Raw genomic sequence first — 18,692 nt, forward strand, 5'->3', positions numbered from 1 at the left:
CCCCCCCGGATCCTTATCTTGAATCTCCTTGTTGTTTTACCTTTGAAGAGCACCAACTGCTATATTCCTCCTGGTTTGAATTTAATTCTGCTTCACTTAATTAGGTTCTCTAATCTTCGCTAGCTAACAGTCATTTGTTCCCCAGTATATTTCTTTATTTGTCATCTGTGTAGGCCCTCCCTATGGTTGCCTATGCTTCAGTGTTAGCTGGAGTCTAAACCTTTTTTGGGGTATTTTACTGTAGGATGCTCTGTTGCTACTGCTGAAAATGAAATCACAAACCATATATAATAAGTTATGATTCCATTCCTCCATCATCTGCCATTTTGTAGTTTCCTGTTTAACTGCCATAAAAATTGCTTTATCATAATTTTTGTCTTGCATTCTACCCTACCCTATATGTACTATCTCAGTAGCATTCCCTCAAAGTAGGGTTGGTTTGTCTCTCTTGTTTGGAGGGTTGGGTTAATTTGTGTTTTGTTCTGTGATTTATACCAATACAAAATAATTGAGTCAAATCAAGATTTATTAAAATGTAGCTTTTGAATTTATTGCATTGACTTCAGTGGTCATGGCATCTGTGGTGGATACTAAAGGAATACAACCCAAAAATTATTGCTGTTAATATGTAGGCTGGTTCAATAAGGAAGAATCCCAGTCTGACTTAAAAGTAGTTAACTGTTGTCTAGCTTAATGATCCTTTCCCTTGTTTTCTTGAGTATATAATAGCACTTATAAATTATGATAGAATTAAAGTGCTCTGTAAATTTGACTTAGGCTGAGCAGGAAAGCTTTGGGATTTTTCTTGCTCAATTTCGATTTTAATGAATGTTGCAACCCTCTGGTCTGCAATGAAAAATGTTGGGGTTTAGTTTTGTTTTTCTTTCTTTTTTTAGAACCCGACATGTATGTTGTACCACTCACTAGTCAAGTGATGATACCATATTCCACTCACTAATCAAGCTGATGTGGACGTTGCTTTTTCAAAGTTTCTATTTCAGAGAATTTTGTTAATTTAATGAAATTCTGCATTCAGAGTCCAATGCTTTCTCTTGAACACATTTTTACACTTTAAGCATGTGCTAGACCCACATCAAATAAAATGACTAAAGTGATTAGGAAGGCAATTAGAAAATCTTTCTGTGACATGGAATTTTATCTGCAGACAGGTGTTGGAGGTGGTACTGCTGAATTCTACATCATGTCCACCCACCATCTGGCATAAGAGAAAAAAAGTAATTTGGGTGGTAGGAGACTGAGAAGAAAGAGACATTGCAGAGCAAAGCACCACCATACCAACTCATCTACTGGTGTGCAGTATCTGAATGATAACCTTATGTCAGTGGTATAATTTAGGGCTGCCCTTGTGCATGACGTCTGAATCAAGTAACAGGAACTGCTTCCCTGTGACCCACCCTTTTTCTTAAAATCTGTGTACATACCCAAGCATCGGTTTGAATATAGTGAAGAATTAGGATTTTTATCTTTTTAAGCATAGGTGCTGAGCAGTTTAATAAAGAGTTGGCCATGTTGGTTGCTGAGGTGTTTGTAAGCACTTCATTTGTTGCTTTAATTGTCCAATTTGCAATTGTCATTTGCTTCTGCAATAAATTCGTGTCCTTCTTCTGGAATACAAGACAGCTAAAACAAATAGGAATAATGTCCATTTATTTTTTACCTTTAAAAAAACATCTACACTGTATGCCACAGATCTACTATATTTTGATGTTTTTGTGAAATGTAATGCATTTTTTTCTAGAATTTTATTTACTGATAATGGCATGTGTAGTTTCTGTGAATAGGTAGCATCAGGGTGTATGTAGCTTTTGAAATTATTGTGTCTGCAAGAACTGTGGTATTTTGATATAATTGTCATTTTGATATATTTTTATATTTTGCCAAGACTGTTCAGTACTACAGTAATACAGGCTAGTATCCTTTACCTGTTCATACTTGGAGGAAATAATTGCTGACAGAGTAAGCATCTGACAGAGTTTGTTTATTCATCAAATAGACCATTTTGGACCTGATCAGAGACATTTAAGCCTGGCCCTTCCAGACAGTAACAAATTCACATTTTTAAAGGATGGCACCTGAGAACAGAGGCTATGCAGGGAAGTACATGCGTCACAGTGGGAAAATTATGATAGCCAGTATCTTTAGGATATGAAATTAGTAAACTTCATATTTGAAAGATACCAATATTCTACTGGTCATAATAATTAGATCAAGAGACACTTCTGGTCTGGTAAACAGATGCACCCTTGTGGGGGCAGGAAATTATATGCAGAGCTCCCCAATAATCCAATGAATGATGTGTATAAGTAGCCAAATAAGAAACCATACTTAAGCTTTGCCTCAACAGCAAGCATTTGTTTTAGTTTGTTCCCTGGCATAGGAAATGACTTTAGGCCAGTAGACTGAGTAAAACAGGCTAACAGGAAAGATTGCACAGAACCATGATAGAAAGGCAGAAGCTGCTTTCTAACCTGCTGAGCTGAATAGGAGCTCCATTCTTAGATTTAAGGTGCAGGTAAAATCAGATTATTCTGATATTTTCTTTTGTTTTGTTTATTCTCATATCTGTATCTGTATCACAACATATGGTTACTCATTTCTTATGTTTGGTCTTGTTTTTATAATATATCTTTTTGTTATCTTTTGTAACTTAGCATTGTTAGTGGCAAGTGTGATTTTTAGAACGTTTGACCATACAGACAGACCTCTTCTAAGAAAGGGGGACAGAAAGGGGGAATCTAAATTTTTTGAACACTTATCCAGAAAAGAGTGTGATTCTTTTACTGGCAAAATCCCCTCTGCTATGAGCTAGCTAGATCTAAGTGACACAGATAAAGCTGAGGCGCCATATAGCTCTGTTCTCAGTAGTCAAACAGCAGATGGCAGAGAGGGGTTTGGGGCCTGAAGGTGTAAGGAATTAGGGCTGTATGAAGCTTCAGTTCTTGATTCGATTCGGCGGAGATTTGTCCTGAATCTCCGAATCTGAATTGCTGAATCTCCGAATCTGAATTAAATCAGGTAGCTGAATCTCTGAATCTGAATTGAATCAGAGGACCCTTTAATCTCTCCAAATTGAATTGGAACCCTCCAAATTGATTTGGAGAGATTCGGAAAGATTTGGCGATTTTCACATAGACACAGGAGCACAGGGGTATTCCCAGCGTGCTCTGCAGCAGACCTGAAAGTGGACCTGAAGCACTTCCGATCCACTTCCGGGTGTGCTGGGGAGCATGCAGGGGGCCCCTCCCATGCCCCCTCCCCAGCTTGGTGACTGGTGCCTCCTGGGTCTGTGGAGGGGGGCACCTGGGGTCCCACTCTGGCCAGTTGCGGAGCTGGTGGGGGGACACAGGGCCCTGCCCCCCATGCACTTCTCAGCAGACTTGGAAGTGGACCGGAAGTATTTCTGGTCCACTTCTGGGTTCGCCACTGAGCATGTGGAAGGCCCCCCCACTCCATGCTCCTGTGGGGCGCTCCATGTGACCCAGCATCACAGCAATCATGAGCTGCACCTGCTACCTCAAGGTATATAGAAGACATTTTAAAGCTGTGTCTGTTTCCAAATTGCTGGTTCTCCAAATCAGCATCGAATGTTCAGATTCGGACTCAGCTGGATCGAATCAGGGACAGTGATCCGAATCAATGAATCAAATCACTGCCCCTGATTTGGGCCGAATCTGAATCGAATAGGGCCCGCTTCACACACTCCTATAAGGAATGTCTCTCTGGAGTTGCGGTGTATCACACTATTTCATTTTACCTTGGGCCTACATTAAAAATAAGTAGTAATTCACTATGTTGCAATCATAAATAAAGGAAATGGGCCGGACTATTTAGCTAAAAATTACTATTTGATTTTCAGGGACATAAAATGCAGAATTTAACTATTTATAGGAACATAAAAACCCGCAACTCCTTATTCTTTTAAAATGCCATAAAATTCAGTGATAAGGATTGTTATACTTCTTCCTATCAATTATCCTTTTTTATATAAAATATACAAGGTAATAATATCCGCTGCCTTAACATTTGTGAGCCAAGTAATATTAAATACATGTTGAAACATGACAATTGTTTTATCCTGACAGCATGTATTGGAAGGTGGGTTAAGAAGAGCCTTTGGTTCTGTTTTCTGTATGAAAAATTCCATTCACAGGAACAAAGGTCTAGAAGGGGCCTTCTGGGCCACTGAGTCCAGTCCCATGCATTCATAGGCAACCATTTGTCCATAAGGATCCACAAGGAAGTTTACTCCGGTACCTCTTGCACAGCACAGCCCCAAAGCAACTGATAAAAATAATTTGCAATGTGCAAGGAATAAAGGTCAGCAGAGACGAGGATACTTCCAGTGCCTTGCCAGTGTAGTGGAAGGAAGTTAATTAGGTCACACTGTGCTCAGATTGGCATTTCCCAACCCATGGGGTGCACCATTCTGGGTGACAGAGTTATAGAGAGAGTGGGTTGTTATAGACTTCTGTTTTTTGGGAGGTGCACAAGGCCAGGACAGTGCCTCGCTAGCAGTCAGTGGCAGAAGAAATCAGCAGCACAGGAAATGGCAGCAATCCATAGTGGTGGGGAATGTATGGCATGTGGGTAGCCACTGTGGGGAATAAACCGCAACAGTTTGGAAATGCTGGCTTAAATTACTTTAGAAGTGGATTGAGACAAGACAGCAGAAGACTCCATCAGCTCTTGCCAATCTGACCTTAGGAAAAATTTCTTCTTGACACTAAACTTGACAATTGGTTTGACTCCTACATACCTGAGCTAGACTCATGACTTATTCATTAGCAGTGGATGGGATAAAAATAAACACTGAGGAAATAGCAGACTTGCATAGGGTCCAAGCTGATACAACTGCGAGCAATGTTAAGAAACTAAGCAAAGACAAACTTGGAAGTAACATCAAGGCAAACATTCTTTTGTTTTATAAGTAAAAGCAAGTGGCATATAAAATGTTAAAGATTTTAAATGAATGTCTTATTATTTGAGAATCAGAAATAGTCTCCAAAATTTCTGAAGTACTGTCTGTGGGGTGAGTGCCTGAAGCTCTGGAATACTTCTCAAGTTCTTCAAAAGAAATGTTTTTATCAATTTCTTTATACCACATAGTCTTTGTCACAGTTATTTTCAAGAAATAAGAAAAATGCTGACTTGGAGTATTTAACATTACTTCCTTTGACCCCTCCAGAATGAGTGCTCCAGGGTTATCAATTCAAACAGTAGAGAAGTGAAGGAACCGGAAGAGCACAGGGTAGAGCCATTACCTATTAACATAAATTCACATTAATTTTAAATTGAGTTTTTAAAATCTAATTGAGCAGAGTTTTCCAAGATCTGTTCAGAGTGAAGGACACAAATTGAAACAATATAGCTACCATGAACCTTCTAATGAGCTGCAAGCACTGCCGCTTTTCATTCTTTTCTTTTCTTTTTTTAGAAGTGCCCTGACATTAAAAAGAGCAGTTTAATTAAGAGATCATGTCAGTGCATCTGAACACAGTGACTGGTTAATGGTTTTACTGTGTAAAATATATGCTGAGGTGAAGCCAGGGCATTGGCTTCCACATTCATTTTCTAAGTTCAAGATGACTTACTGGTTGGAGTGTTGAGTCCCTTCCCTTGGTTATTAAAATATAATTTTATACAAAAAATATACACATGAGCTAAACTTTGCAAACTGAGTGGAGAAGCTGAATTCTCTATACTCACTGCAGAAAAGAAGCACAAATCCTACTTAATGAATTTGAGCAAACAGTCTAAATCCAGGAAGATAAGGGATAGTAAATCATTAATGCAGGCAGAATAGACAATCCAAGGTTTTCTTATGGAAATAAAATAAATTTGTAAAGCTAGTTAAATTTCTCTGTTGGTAGGAGGTAATTCCTAACTGTTTAGAAGTGCTGCATTATTCAATTTAAAATTAGGAGGACAGTTAATTTTGTTTTTCGAGCATTAAGCATGCAGACAAGCTTAAGCCAGTGAGCCATAACATTTGCAGAGTAAATTATTTTACTTTGTAGGCTATATTGTCAAAGAGCATTTTGAGAGTTTGGAGCCTTGGACTTCAAGACATTTGGGCCAAAATGAAGGACATACCTTAAGGAAATTTTACCTCTTCAATGATGAAAAAAATGATGCTTTGATATAGTTTTTTAAATAAACATTTTTTTTGTTCTTTATGCTCCAGGAGATTAATAAATGTTGTAAAATGCCACTGCTAAACAAAAGAGGAAAATTCATGGAAAGCTTTAGAACCAGTTTTAAAAGCACTCTAACAGCAAACTTTAAATCCCCTTTTTATTTATTTATTTATTTTTTGCTTTCTACTGATATCTAACACTTTACAGGAATAAACTTGCCAATTAGCTGAGTTATGATACAGTCTACTGTAACACCATATTTAACAGTTTGTCTTTTAGTCGGCATAGTCCATATTAATTATCTCTAGGCTGTTTTAACAGTTTTGTGCATCTTTGGAAATAAAAAACGTCATTTTCCCTTCACCTGCCTTATTTTGCTGGGATTATGATCAGAACAGAATTTGTAAATAGCTTAGACCAGAGTTTGGTACAGCTTAGATCTGATGTGCATAGCCAATGGATTTGGCCCTTAGACCTGGGAAACTTTAGCAGAATTCCACCAGGTGAGGGCTTCCATAGCATTTGGTGTGGTGGGGGGGAGGCTTTCCCTGTGGTGCCACTGAGTGGTGGGGCACTTTACTTATGACATATCTGGGTGGAAGAGAGAAATGGTGGTGCCAGCAGCAGCATTTGAGTGCTTAATGCTGGCTCACCTTGGACCAAAGCTGGATTATTCCAGTTCATCACCACAAAAAGATTGCTGACTATTGGCCAAAAGAAATGGAAAGAAACTGCAATGCAATTTATTTATTTTAGTTTCACAAGCTCTCTGGGTAGCCTGCTGTACTGGCTTCCTCATGAGCAGGGATCCTGTTTTTCCCTGATAAAAACTCAAATTCTCTGCTAAAAAAAACCAAAATCAATGATAAAAAATAAAGGGCTCCCCCAGTCCGTCCGTTCCCCCCTGCCAAGGTGGTGCCCTGCCCATAGCCCCTGCTCCTACAGCCCTGCCAGAGGAGGTCTCTAGCTCCCAGGGCTATGGACCTGGGTCCGCAGCCCCCTGCCCCCCACTCACCCCCTGCTGTGAGATTGGGCAGGGCAGCTCCCCACCACTATGCACACTCCTGGGGGACAGGGGGAACTCCCATCCCCCAGATCTATACCAGGGCCTAGGTGCAGGCTGCGGGCTGAGGCTCCTGCCCTGCTTTGCTCCCCCAGGGACTCTGCAGCCCTGCAGTCATGACTTGGTATGGCAGGGAGCAGAGGAGCTGCGTGGGGATCTCCTTGCCACTATTCTCCCCCCACCCCACTGCCCTGGCAATGCACCTCCTCCACCTGCTTCTGCTTTGAGGGGCTCAGCCCCATGTGCAGGAGCCACACAGAAGCTGCTGGTCAGTGTTCCATGCCTCCCTCCCTCATGACCCAGCACGGCTGGGGACAGAGGAGCTTCAGAGCGGTCTCACTGCTGTTCACCCTGTGCTGCAGCAGGGCTGCAGCGAGGGAAGTGGCATTGAGCTGTGCCCCTCAAAGCAGCGGCAGTTGCTGGTGGTGTGTCGCCAGGGCAGCGCAAGGTGAGCATCAGCTCCTCTGCTGCCTGCCACACTGGGTCATGCCTGTGAGGGTGGGGAGGCTTCAGGGGAGAGAAGCAGGGTGGAAGGGAGCAGCGGAGCCACGCAGAGAAGCTGTTCACCCCTGTTCCCTGCTGCCCCACTTGTTTCCCCCGGGGCCTTTCCAGCTCAGTGGGTGCGACCCGGCATGGCAGGCAGCAATGGAGTCGCGCAGGGATCCCTTGCTGCTACTCCCCCCTGCTGCCCTGGTGGCACACCACTTGTGTGCAGGGCTGCACCCCTCAAAGCCATGGCAGGCACTGGAGGCGCATCACCAGGGCAGTGGAGGGGGAATAGTAATGGTGAGGAGATCCCCACATAACTCCATTACTGCCTGCTGCACTGGATCATACCTGCAGGGTTGAAGAGGCCCTGGGGGAGAGAAGCACAGTGGCCAGAAACAGCAGCTAGCAGACAGGGCTGCAGTAAGTGCAGCGGCGTGGGGCTGCACCCCTCAAAGCAGTTTCCCCTAGCCAGCTTCCCCCTCAGCCCTGCCAGTGCTCCACTTCTCACAGGCTTCTGGAAGGAAAGTGAGCCTGATCCAAGTCTGATCCAAAGTGGATGAGTGTGAGCCTCAGACCCCACCCTTCCCTCCTTCTCCCTCCAGGCAGGGTTTCCCACCCTTTCTGCAATCAGCTCTTGCACGCTGGAACTCTGTCCGCCTGCAGAGCTCTTTGCAAAGTGGGAAATCCGCAAGTTTCTCTGCTAAAAGGGAAAATGTGTGTGTTCTTTGATAAAAACAGGAAATCTATGGTTTTCTCTGTGTTACAACTTAAGACCATTGCTCCTGTCATCTCCCAGCACTGAGAACTACCTTTCAGGTAGTTGAAGGCTTCTTTTAAATTACCTCTCAATTTTCTCTTCTCCAGACCAAATAATTCCAGTTCCCCCAGCCTTCCTCAGAAGTCATGTGCCCCAGACCCCTAACCATTTTTGTTGTCCTCCCCTGGACTGTCTCCAATTTGTCCACATGCTGTCTGTAGCAGGGGTCCCAAAACTGGACGCAGTACTCCAGATGTGACCTCACCAGTGACAAATAGAGGGAGAGAATCACTTCCCTCAATCTGCTGGCAACACTCCTACTAATGCAGTCTTTCTGGCAACAAGGGCACACTGGTTCATATTCAGCTTATTGTCCACTATAACCCGCAGGTCCTTTTCTGCAGAGCTGCTGCTTAGCCAGTCAGTCCCTAGCATGTACTGATGCACGGGATTATTCTGTTTTAAATGCAGGATTTTGTGCACTTGTCCTTATTAAACCTCATGAGATTTCTTTTGGTCCAGTCCTCCAATTCGTTGAGGTCTCTCTCAAACCTAGCCCTAGCCTCCAGTGTATCTACTACTCTCCCTAGCTTGGCGTCAACTTCAGACTTGCTGAGGGTGTACTCCATCCTATCTTCCAGGTCATTGATTTAGAGAAGGGGTGGTGGTTTTAAAGGGGGCAAAGCTATTTGAGTCCATTTTGTAGTATTTCAGACCAGTGTCTGTCTCTTTTCATAGATTTCATAGACATTAGGGCTGGAAGGGACCTCGGAAGATCATCGAGTCCAGCCCCCTGCCCAAAGGGCAGGAAGTCAGCTGGGGTCATAGGATCCCAGCAAGATAAGCATCCAGTTTCATCTTGAAGGTGTTCAATGAAGGCGCTTGACCCACCTCCGGTGGCAGGCTGTTCCAGACCTTGGGGGCTCGGACAGTAAAGAAATTCTTCCTTATGTCCAGCCTGAAACGGTCTTGTAGTAGTTTGTGACCATTCAACCTCATCATCCCTTGGGGCGCTGTGGTGAACAAACGTTCCCCCAGAGGGGGAAGGTATATTTTTGTTGGAGGTATATTTTTTTTCTGTTTGCATTCAAGTATATTTTCCAGTTTTCTCTTTGTCTAAGCTATGCCTATGGGGATAGTGTTTGAGATTCAACAGTTGACACAGTGCCATCTCTGGCATAACAGCAAAAAAAGGAAATTAAATTGGTCTACACTATATAAACTTTTATCATGAAATAAATGAGTCAGTCCAATAAAGCTGCTGTTGATAAAGATGATGGAATGGTCTTCATACCATTTTCTTGGTTTGAAGGAAGCTGAAATCTGTCAGGAGCATATAAGTGGTAACTTTCACAGAAGTTGTAATGGGTGTGGGAATGGTGCTTTTTCACTGCTGTAATATTGAAACTGTAAGAATACTAAGATGCATATTCACTGTTGTTAAAATGTTCATTTTAACATGCTCTGACACTGGCACAAACTGATTATTTTACAGCCATACTTTTTCATTAGGAGATGCTAGATCTTCATACTTCTGCATTCTGATCATAAATGATGGAAATAACATCAAATGTTCTTGTACATACCAGAAGCCCAGTAAACATATCTGTGCAGCCTTGAGTCATCTCCTTTCCTTGTATTTTTTTCTTGTCACCAACTTTCTTTAGTTTACATTTCAACTCCTGCCTCAGTAGCCTAGCAGTATTGCTTTATGTTGTATACAGAACATTTGATCGCAACTCATTTCTTGGGGTAGTTAGGACTAAAAATGTCATGGAGGTTGCACATTTCCACCTAAGGAGAGGGTTAGGAAGGAGTGGGCAATGAAGTTACAGGGAAGTTACAGCTGCTGGCGTGGTAATGATGCTGCTGGTGCTCAAGCTAGTCAAAATTTTCCACAGTTTTTGAGTTTTTATGCTTTTGTGACAAGGGGAAGATCATTTGTTGGCTTTCCTATCAGTTAGAGCTGCTTAAATTTTCTCAAAAATATGTTGAAATTTTGATATCTTTCAAAAAAAATTTAAAACTAGTAAACTTTTTAAAATCCCATTTTTTAAATATTTTTACAATGCCTCCTTTCCTCTTCCAATGGTAAATTAGTTTTTATTCTAGAGCATTTAGCCTGTGATACAGATAGTGTTGTGTAGTGTTTCTCCCTTGAATACTATTCTGTCCTGTGAATAATTCCTGCTATTAAGATATGCTAGATGGGCTTAGTGCTTTTGAGCAGATGAAGGGCTCTGGTAATACTATTTATACCAAACCTGTCTCCAGAGTAAAATGCTGTTCAGTTCAAATAGGTGAACTGTTTGCTCTGCCTTTCTACCACGGAAACCCAGATTGGAGAAAATGTGTGTGGGTTTTTTAAAATGCACAATTATTTTCTGTCTTGTCAAGAGGAAATATGTCCTAGTAAGATACTTGTGCATTGGTTTCTCTTTTTTACAGAGGAGAAATGGAGAAGATATCCCTGTTGCCCAGACTAAAAATATCAATCACAGAAGATTTGCTGCTACATTTAAGTTGCAAGAAGTGACGAAAACTGATCAGGATTTATACCGCTGTGTAACTCAGTCAGAGAGAGGCTCTGGAGTATCCAATTTTGCTCAACTTATTGTTCGAGGTAATGTCACAACTGCTTTAATTTTTATTAAATCAAATGCTCCTAACATTAATGCATTCTGCTTGCACCATTTGCTTAGCTTACAGAAGCCTTGATCTCAAATCATTATAAAAACATTGCACTATAAAAGTACTAAAATCCTCATAAAATAAAATTAAAAAGAGTTGCTGTAAAGTTTCAACAGCTTGGAATCTAACAAATGCTTTCCTTAGAACCGAGCTCTATGAAAAGCCCTAGTCTTACAGTGCATGTAGTATGCCATGCACTGTTCTGCCATCCTACAAATAGTAATAATTGCACTTAAGGAAAATACTGATTAAGATTTACTAAATGTTTTTACAGATACAGAAGTGCCTTTTTACTCAATGCAACTGGTTAATTTTTGCTTCTAAAAGCTGTTTTCTTAGGCAGCCTAGTGGTATTCTAGAATTAATTGCACTTTTACCTGGGAGACTCAAGATCTAAAAAATTCCTTATACCTTCACCTGACCAAGGACTAGGAATGTCATGGTAATTTTGCTCTTGGCATATTTGTACATAATGGAGAAGCTTGCTTGCTTGCAAGTTTGCTTGCATTCCTCAGATATGTTAGATGAATTTAAATAAAAACATGGTTTATGTTTGTAGTTATGAGTGGGCTGGTGAGAGAACTGGTATACAGAAAGCAAGGAAGTAAAACATCCTGGTTTAGCTGAAATGATGCCAGATTGTAGTGACTGATTCTGTCTTTTATCTTGAGATAGACTTTATGCTTGTTGGCCTTCTTGTAGTTTTCAGGTGTATAGCTCAGGGTATTAAATGAAGGGATGCACCTCGTCTGGTTGTGAGAGCAGAGGCCTAAAATAATAATGTCTGTTGAGTTTATTCTGCAGTTTATTTTCTGTGTGACCTGGAATGCTCTTTGATTAATGCTAGTCACCTGTTAAACTACCTACTTGTATACTAGTAGGTACAATAGTTATCAGGTGCTTATAAGGTCCTTTAAGTGAAATGTGACAGGAAACATCAGAATGTGGCCTGAATATCTAGGCTAGGGACAGAAATTACACACAAACTGATATAAGTGATTGGAAACTAATTGAAATCTGTAACATGACAGAAGTTCAGTGCACATAAACATCTTTCAAAATGGCTGAAACCAACTTAAGATAAACCTGGATGGGAGGTAGTATCAGACATAACTGGTTTAGGTTAAATAGGTTTATTGAACTTCTGTTCCAGATCCCCTCCAGATTCAGGTTAACTCAGTCCCCTAGCATCCCAGGATGCTTTGCACCTCCCCCACAAACCTCCCCTCATATGGTGGGTGGGCTGGCCGTGGCCCAAGCTGTCTGCTTCAGCTGACTACGGAGACATGCTCTAGTGTCCTCTGGCTTCTGGCCTGGGCCTCTGCAGGCATGTGGCTGCATTTCCAGATTCAAAGGTGAATATCTGTTCACTTGCTTATTGGTTGAATCTACACAGTTTAGACTAACCTGCAAAGATTGAATTGATTCAACCTCGGGCTTTGTGACTGCCTGTACTTAGAGAAAACAAGATATATAGCAGAATCACTAGAGGAAATAAGAGGTTCTAGCTAATGTATGCAACAGCAGGTAATATTTAATATTACCTGCTGTTGCATACATTAGCTAGAACCTCTTATTTCCTCTAGTGATTCTGCTATATATCTTGTTGGGTTTTTTTAGTTTTTGTGTTGCAAATGTATTAAGTTCTGATTTGACTAACAATTAAGAAATTCAGATTATATTTTGCTGTGAAAAGACTGATGATTGTGCAAATTGTTTCTAGACCCTCCCTTTCCCGCCAAGTACAAGAAAACTGTATGAAATAGCTTAATATGAAATAGCTGAAGAAACATTTTGGAAAAAATTAAGTAAAAAATATTGAAGTCTGGAACTAGGAACTGCTCTAGTTTTTCCAATGAAAAATGCTGACAGATTGAAAATTTTGTATCACTGATAGAGAAACTCATCTTTATGACTTAATCATAACTTGATACACATCATTCCAATTAACACACATGCAGTGTCACTTTGTAGATTTTATTACTTTATTATTATTATTATTATTATTATTATTATTATTATTATTATTATTATTATTTAAATGAGTTATTGCCCTTTTTGGCCTTAAAATAATTTTAGCTACTCTTGTTTTCAGTTGTATGTTTTAATTGTTATAACAATTTTTCTGCCTATGCTTTGGTCTGTTTATCAACAGACTAAAGAAGTGTATAGGTTTGCTGTTATATTGAAAAGCAATATACAGTAATATATTTTCTTGTTTGTCTGGATAACCACTAAATAAATCTTGTTAGCCAAAAATATACCCTTGGGGATTAGCTACCCTGGTGTTAAAACTGTACTGAAAATTAACCATAATGGCAGGTCCTATATCTCAGTGGCACTTTAAAGCTGACATCCAGCTACACGGATACAAAAGATGGTAATTTTAAAGGAAATTTTTGGGCCACTGATATGAATTGCCTTTAATAAGAGTTGGCATAGTATTGCCCATTGTCAAAGATGACCCAGGGGTAAGAGTTTATTAGTGCATTTCCTCCTAAACTGGAAGTGACAGGGCACGCTTAGGGCCTTTTTGTTGCTGTTTGTAACAAATGAAAATTTCACTGCAGAATTCTCATGCTGAGGAGTATTGATCTGTGTGTTCTCACAGCCAGAGGAAGAAAAAAAAATCCCGATGAAACACAATTTACTTTGTCATGACTTTAGTATTGCTTCCAGATCATTTTGAGTAATGATAATGTCTTCAGCTTGTAGAAGCCAAATTTTATTGACAACACTGGTTATTAGAGAACAAGAGATGAAGAACAGCAGCTGTTGCTCGGTGCATCAAAATTTTGGTGCAAATATATACAACATACGTGTGTGGGTACTGCAATATAGATATAGAAAGATAAGTTGCAGATTGCTATTCAGAAAAGGATTTTTATTGCTGGAGGATAAAATTCCAATTTTATAATTTGAATTATACTATAACAATTAGCAATTTTTTTTCTACAAAGGTATTACATTTTTTTAGTTGACCTCATGCCTTTATTATAGTTTTTGTTTGTTTGTTTGTTTGTTTGTTTGTTTGCTTTGGTTGGGTATAGGAGGGGCGGACAGACATCTTTCAAAGCTCATGTAAGAAATTGCTGGGCTTTCTCATTTCCCTTTCATTAAGTTTTGTTTCAGAAATAAGACCAGTATAGCATTTGCAATTCAGTTATGTTTCACCAAAGGTATTTCCAGTCAATAATCTTAATGTTGAAACCTTTACTTTGAGTTGAGTGTTAGCTTTCAGCTCAGTAGCTACATTGTATTGATTTTTAATTGGTTTCCATGGCATAACTGTCAGTCTTGTGTAGTTGTATAAGCAGCTTCCTTCCCCCTCCTTATCCCTGCTCCTTTTCCCCTGAGTTTTTTTATTGGAGTCTGTGTACTATTTTAGGCAGGAAATGTCTCCCGGCCTGTTCTTCCACTTACATGTTTATTTGGTGGTGGCAACACTAAAAAATTCTTGAAGACAGTGTAGTTTTATGGAGTGAGACTTCTGGGGTTCTGGGTGCAATACAGAATATGGGAAGAGAGCTCTGCAATGTGAAATGGTAGCAAATAGGAGGTTGACACTTCTTACAAATTTATGGGACTGTGTGGCTGAAGCAGCAGGCTTGAGTTGATAGGATTTATCACAAGGCACCCCTGAAATAATGCACTTTTTGAATTGCAGATTTTTTTCTAGAGTTTTTGGCAAGGTATGTCAGAGCTTGTTTTCCTTTAAAGTAGCTATTTGTAATTATGTGGATTGACTGCAAAATGTCTCATGAATTATTAGATGTGACAAAATCTGCAGGATGAGCAGCACCTTCTTTCATACAAAATGGTGCTTGCAAAAATTATGCACTCTTGTACTTTTTGTTTTAAAGAAAATTAGTATAAACCTGCTAGTCATGAGGGAAAAAATCCATTTTAAAAGCATATGTATATCCAATTGAAATATTTGTAAATGATCTGTAAATTGTTCTAGCATATAGCTGAATGTGATCTGATGATGTTATTGAAATGGTTTTAAAGTCACATTATTACTGCAATTATTGATGTTTTCAGCAGAAAAAAAGCAGTGATTTCCCCCTTCCCCATTCCGCACCCTCTTTATTTACTCTTCTTTCAACATAAATTGAGATCTGCTTTAGAAAGTTGAAGTAAAAAAGGTTTACTATTTTTTCATAACCCTCCCTTAATGCTTGCTAATTAGATAGCACTTTCCTCACAATGTTAATTTTTTCCTTGTTGTCTCTAAACCACTCTTTTAGATGCAAGAACAAAATTAAAGTCTGTTCTATGGGATTTTTCTTTGGGTTGATAAGATTTTTTTTTTCAGATTTTTCTAATATGAGTTTTTTTAACATGTTCTGCTCTGGTTCTGAGATGTTTGAGCTCCAGATCTCACTGTGGGTCTCCAGATAGCCCCCCTTTCTCCACTATATACTAAAGAGAAACTGACAAAGTTCTCTTCTGCTTACAGGAGGAGTGATTTTCTTGAAAATTAGCTTGATCTAATAGCTGATGAGTCACTTTCATTGCAGAACTTCATCTCACTTTTCAGCTCCAGGGAATCTAGCATTCATGATATATATTCTGTCTCCAGACCTACCTACCCACTACCCTCTGTCCAGCAGATTCCTTCAGGCACAATCTTAATCATTATCTTGTGATGCTTAAATTCTCTGAAATATGACTGCGTAGTAATAAGCTCTCAGACAAGAGGGTGCCAGCTATGATAGGTGTTTGATGCAATGCTATGGGAACATGTGCACTTTCAGTGTTGAGCCCAGTTTTGTGAGGTCAGCCATGGGTTGGAGCTGCACCTTTCTGGTAAAGTTATTAAGGTGTCCCGCTATGGTCCTAGGAGGCTAGAGTTCAAAGGCTTGTCCTGGACTTATGCTAAAGTCATAGTTGGCACAGCTGTAAATGAGTGGTTGGTCATTCTGGTCTGGGTGTCAAAGGCCAATTATGAATGCTAACCTCATCACTCCTGTTCCACTGACTACAGAAACTGGCCTGTCCTAATCCCACTAGTACCATGGGATGATTTGCTTTTCGACCAGTTTTTGGTCTTTAACTATAACTAGCTTTTCTTTCTTTCTTTTTTTTTTGGGGTGGGGGGAGGTGGGGGGATGATGTACAACTACATTTTGCATACAGGATGTTAACAGGATAAACCCTGTTATGTTTCAAGTACCTTTTTCCCAAAGGTTACTTGCTAGAAATATTCACATTTCTGGGAATTCCAGTTTATATGTTGCTGTAAAAATATGGAGAAATTACATTTTTTGCTACAACAGATTTAAAAACTGATCAGACTTCTGAATAGAAATAGATGATGCCCAAGTCCTAAGGGCATGAAACCAGGGCTTGCCTTGCAGTGTTTTGAGACCTTGGTTATGCACACATTACATTTTTGTTGTCCAAATCATATAAGAATACTCTACATACTTTTGCTGGGAATGGATATTTTATTGGATTGTAGTTTCTAAAGGCCGCATATTTCAAATAGGATTCTGTAAAACACTTTAGTGGTGTTGAAAACACTTTCATATATTATAAGTTCCCTCCTTTGGGTTGTGCCTGAATCGCAGAAACTGCACTAATTCTTGTTATTGGTGAGAGTGAGAATCTAGCAGTACAATATTCTTGCTTTTCTTACCTGAACATCCCTTTAGGGCTTTTATGCAGGAAACCACAGTTAGAATGATCCTTCTGGTGGTGCTAGTATGGCATGATGATGGGGCTGGCACTGGTGAATTCTTCTCTGGGGCATGTTTTTTTTTCTTTTCTCAGCAGGGATTTGTAAGTACTTTATATTTGAGAGGACTGTGTTGGAGTGAGAGTCGCATTGCAGAGTCAGCTAGTGCCCAGCCTGTTCATTTGGAGAATTCATGAAATCTTTAGGCATGTCCTGCATGTCCAAATTCTTATCCCAGGGTCGGTTTGTTCAGCATAGTGGTAGGTTTCAAAATATGTAAGTCTGACTACATGAAAAGTATGAGGTGGCAGATTGTGTCAGAACAGGTTAAATACCTCCTATTTTAGACAACACTTATAGTATGCGATTAGTACTAGCAAATATCTACAGTTTTAGTCCTCTGTGTTTAATTTTAAAACATCCACCTGTGATCAGGCAGTATATTAGGAAGTCAAAAGCCCCTGCCTAGACACCTCAAAATTTGTTAGTTTGCATCTAAAACTGCTAATTACTTTGCATTTTGGATACAAGAGGATAAGGAGCACCACAGCAGATGGACAAATCAACTTTCAAAATGAATAAAGGGTTGGAAAATTAACTTAACTTGCCATCTGAGATGCCCTATTCCCCTTGAGCATACTATTGGATTAGGGCTGACGCAAGGTACTCAGTGACTGAACTACTGTATGATTTTTAGCAAGTCTCATTAATTCTCCTTGTGCTGTCCCTTTCACATTCTGTATCTTGTATCTAGTTAGTTTGTTTGTAAGATATTTGGAACATAGTTTGCTTCTTCTTTTTCTAGTACAGTGGGGCTTTCTAGGTTCTGCAGTGATACAGATAGAAAAGAAATTGTATTATAATAGCAAAAAGATCCTTGTTGAGTGGCAGCTAAACCCATTAGTTAAATGTATGTAGAATTTACAGTTGCTTAATTTTAGAGGAAAGAATTTACTAGGTATTGTGATAGCAAAGCACTTTGCAAATGCAAATCAGTGCAGTGCTGTTTCAGGTTGTGAGCAAACATCTCAAGTACATTTTCTGCCACTCATAGCTCCCTCCTAAGTAGCAGCAAAGTGGCATTGACAAGAATTCTGTGGTTATATGACTGCTTTTCAGTTCCAGGTAAGGGTAAGCAACAGTGAAGCTCTTATGAGCCATGGCAGGTTCACATTACTTTTGCTTCAAAATGTTAGACTTTTTTCTCAGTATCCCATGGAAGGGATTGGATTTTGGGAGGAGGAGAAAAGAAACACTTTATAAGCAGCATGAGCAGGCTGCACATTGTTACAAGCCTGGCTGAGTCTGCTTCCTGGACAATTATCAGGCAGCTGTATTAAAACCACTTGCTTTTACCTTAGGGTACAGACAGATTTAACAATTATATGAATGTCAAAGGATACTGATAGAAACTGTTCCATTGGAAGTGTTACATTTGCACGATTGCTTAGTGGTACAGGTATAGTAAAACCTGCATGAGGGTCAGCTGAGGAAGAGGGCGAAGGTTACACCTTCCTCTGGAAGGGGCAACCAGCCCAGGACAGACGTGTTCATGGCGTCAGCTTCACCATCAAGAATCAGTTTGCCAGTCAACTTACGGAGCTCCCTGTGGGCATTAACAAATGTTTTAGGACCCTCTGTGTTAAGCTCAGCAACAACCAATACGACTGTCATCAGTGTATACGCCTCAATGCTTGATGCTGACAAAGAATAGTCCTACTCCAACCTTGACTATATACTAAGTAATACTCATAAGGAGGACAATATCATTCTCTTTGGTGACTTCAGTGCCAGAGTTGGACGTAACCTGGAACTTTGGAGTGGCACCATTGGGAAGGGAGGTGTAGGGCA

The 18,692-nt window shown here is 40.1% G+C and overlaps 1 protein-coding gene across 1 annotated transcript in view; it reads left to right on the forward strand.

Moving 5' to 3' along the window:
- PTPRK (protein tyrosine phosphatase, receptor type K) overlaps positions 1–18,692 on the forward strand; it is a 570,492-nt gene that overhangs the window by 246,904 nt on the left and 304,896 nt on the right. The window contains exon 7 of the mRNA XM_025211350.1: positions 10,916–11,090. Coding sequence (XP_025067135.1) covers positions 10,916–11,090 — 175 coding nt within the window. The remainder of the gene's footprint in view (positions 1–10,915; positions 11,091–18,692) is intronic.

The sequence above is a fragment of the Alligator sinensis genome, unplaced genomic scaffold (genome assembly GCF_000455745.1).
Source record: "Alligator sinensis unplaced genomic scaffold, ASM45574v1 scaffold96_1, whole genome shotgun sequence".
In the NCBI taxonomy this organism is placed as follows: Eukaryota; Metazoa; Chordata; order Crocodylia; family Alligatoridae; genus Alligator; species Alligator sinensis.